The sequence below is a fragment of the Aegilops tauschii genome, chromosome 5 (assembly GCF_002575655.3).
Source record: "Aegilops tauschii subsp. strangulata cultivar AL8/78 chromosome 5, Aet v6.0, whole genome shotgun sequence".
NCBI lineage: Eukaryota > Viridiplantae > Streptophyta > Magnoliopsida > Poales > Poaceae > Aegilops > Aegilops tauschii.
The window spans coordinates 42,857,631-42,860,341 of NC_053039.3; the positions used below are offsets into that span (position 1 = coordinate 42,857,631).

A 2,711-nucleotide genomic window follows, 5' to 3' on the forward strand; every position below is an offset into this window, starting at 1 on the left:
CGGATTGGCGCTTGCAAGAGCTAGTTCTTGCCTTGGCCGAAGACTCTTCTTCGTGTCGAGGTGCCCGGTAGCACACCAATGACAGCTCCTCAACAAGGTATGAACACCACCCCACCTACCCAATTACCTGCACCTGATGTGGCGGGTGACAACAGACGACGCGAGGGTGAGCCTCCATTAGTGCCAGATGACGTCGCCCCTGTCGAAGAAGCAAATGCTGATGATGTCATGGAGGAGGATGGTGGTGACCCTCTCAAGTATATCAATACCGCCTATGACGATGGAGGATTGATGGCTCGGGACTATGAGTCAGGCTATGCGCGTGGAGATGACTTGATGCTGCCTGATTTACCAGAGCCGGAACGTCCTAAGGCGGAATACAAAAAGTCTCTCTTCATGCGATCCTCACAGGAGACGCCTCTAGATGCTGCCTCTACCCAGCAACAACAACCCGAGGGCCATCCACTGATTAGCCCGACGACATTGGGGGTGGTAGTTAGGGAAGGTATGGTGGGCTCACTACCGCCACCCGCCAAGAAGTTAAGGAGGAGACCGGACAAGAAAGGCCCTAAAGGGGCCAGAGCTGCTTCAAGCAGCCAGCTGCCTCTGAAGCCCCGGGAGGTAGACATAATACCTGTTGAAGGTGTGGAGCGTTTCCATGTCGCCGGCCACCCGATCCTACCTTTGAAAGTGCTAGAGCACATACTGAACAATGATCTAAGGAGACTTCATGAAGATGTGCTGGCTAGAGAGAAAAGCCTTCTCATCTCAAAAAATCCATGATACTCCATTACGCCGCTCAGGTGCCGGGTGGGAAGTTGTACATCGAGAGATGGCCCACGGATAAGTTCGTCCTGCGATTTGACTACATCTACGAAATGTTCCACATGATCAAGCTGGATTTTAAGTTCATCCGCATGTATGCGCTGTATCTCAACTACATCATCAGGCGCGAGAACATAAAATATATCTGCGTCGCGAACCCGTACTATATGCACGAGAGCTTCTTGGCAGTCTGCAAAGAGCACCATGACTATGCGAGCATGTACATCGGTGAGTTCATGATCGCTAATAAGGACAAGGAAACGATTCTCCCACCTTATCATCCCACGTAAGTCATTTGCGGATATCCTTTCGTAAGTTTTAATCATTCATTTGCAAGCATGGAGGCTAATTTGAGGTGTACTTATTTTGCGCAGCAGGGGGCGTCGTCCTCATCTATCTGTACCCACAATACTTCCATGCTCCGTACTTGGACTCATCGAAGAACATTAAGAAAAAGGATTACGCGCACATAAAAAGTGTTCTCGATAGTGCCATATTAACCTTTAGCCTGTTTGGTGTATATATCAAGGTGAAGAAGTATAGGAAGAATGGGCTGGGTTTCGGCCATAAGACCGAGTTCTGCTGCATCCAGCAACCGTACACTAGTAAGGCTGAAGGATTCTACCTCATGGGGTTTCCACTTGGGCGTGGGAGGGAGCCCTCGCGGGGTCGAGGAGCGACGCACCGGGAGACTCCGGGGTGTGTACAACCCCACTCATTATTATGTGAGAGTGTCACGGGTAGAATTTGTGGAGATGCTGGATGTTCTAGGCATTCTGGATGGGAACCTCGTCCTGCGTATCCAGGTGTACGGCGCCAGGCCTGGAGACGCGGGCGACCCTGAACAGGCCCTCCCACATGGGCAAGAGCTTGTGGAAGCCCTCCCATGAGAGGACCCGCCTCAGGACGAGCTCTCCCAATTCGAGGGTCCTGGAGTGGACGCTGCGATAGTGGTACCGCCGCAGCGCCTGCTGGTACCTCGCTACGGGGAGCGAGGCTTGGCGGCGGGCCTCCTCCCCAAGCATGAGATCTGTCCCCCGCGAGGCGTCCTGACGCGCCTCATTGAACGCCAAGACTCTCATGGAGCAATGCTTCACCTCGTGCGGGAGGACTGCCTCAGCCCCGTAGACGAGGAAGATTGGGGTCTCGCAAGTGGATTTAGTTGTTGTGGTGCGAATGCACCAGAACACAGACTGAAGCTCACCGAGCCAACCCCTGCCACAGGCCTCAAGCTTCCTCTTGAAGCTCCTCGTCTTGAGGCCCCTTAGGACCTCCACGTTGGCGTGCTCAGCCTGGCCGTTGCTCCGTGGGTGTGCCACCGAAGCGTAACATATCTGCGTTCCAAGGTTAGCATAATATGTCCTAAAGAGGTTGCTTGTGAATTGTGAGCCATTATCAGTAATGATATGGTTGGGGACAGCGAAGCGGCTCATGAGGCCCTGGATGAACTTGGGCTCCACCTCTGCCCACTTGGTGAACTTGTCGATGGCGACGTAGAGGTAGCGGTAGCCACCGGCCAACCGAGGGAAAGGGCCCAGTATATCTAGCCCCCAGACCGCGAACGGCCAAGAGAGCGGGATGGTATGGAGGCACTGAGCGGGGTGATGGACCTTCTTGGCGTGGAACTGGCAGGCCTCGCAGGATTGGACCAGCTCAGTGGCATCGTGGAGCGTCATGGGCCAGTAGAAACCGTTGCGGAATTCCTTCCCCACGAGGGTGCGAGATGAGGAGTGATGCCAGTAGTCGCCGCCGTGGATGTCGGCCAACAGCTCGTGCCCCTGCTACTCGGATATGCACCGCAGAGAAATGTTGTTGGGGTGCCTGCGGTATAGCTCGCCGTCCTGCAAGCAGTAAGATGTGGCCTGACGAGCCATGCATTATGCGTC

The 2,711-nt window shown here is 54.4% G+C and overlaps 1 protein-coding gene across 1 annotated transcript; it reads right to left on the minus strand.

Annotated features, from left to right (window-relative positions):
- Nucleotides 1–1,592: 1,592 nt before the first annotated feature.
- Nucleotides 1,593–2,501, minus strand: LOC141022532 (uncharacterized). Its single transcript, XM_073498789.1, has 2 exons — nt 2,347–2,501; nt 1,593–2,127 (listed from the first exon to the last, which is right to left on the minus strand). The coding sequence occupies exons 1-2, from the start codon at nt 2,499–2,501 to the stop codon at nt 1,593–1,595; spliced, it is 690 nt and encodes a 229-aa protein (XP_073354890.1).
- Between the last annotated feature and the right edge of the window lie 210 nt (nt 2,502–2,711).

Excerpts from the sequence above, each read along its gene's own strand:
- LOC141022532 (XM_073498789.1), bottom strand. The coding sequence starts at position 2,501 with ATGACGCTCCACGATGCCACTGAGCTGGTCCAATCCTGCGAGGCCTGC. Across the intron at positions 2,128-2,346 it reads ATACTGGGCCCTTTCCCTCG|CAACGGCCAGGCTGAGCACG; the intron begins GTTGGCCGGTGG and ends ACACCCACGGAG.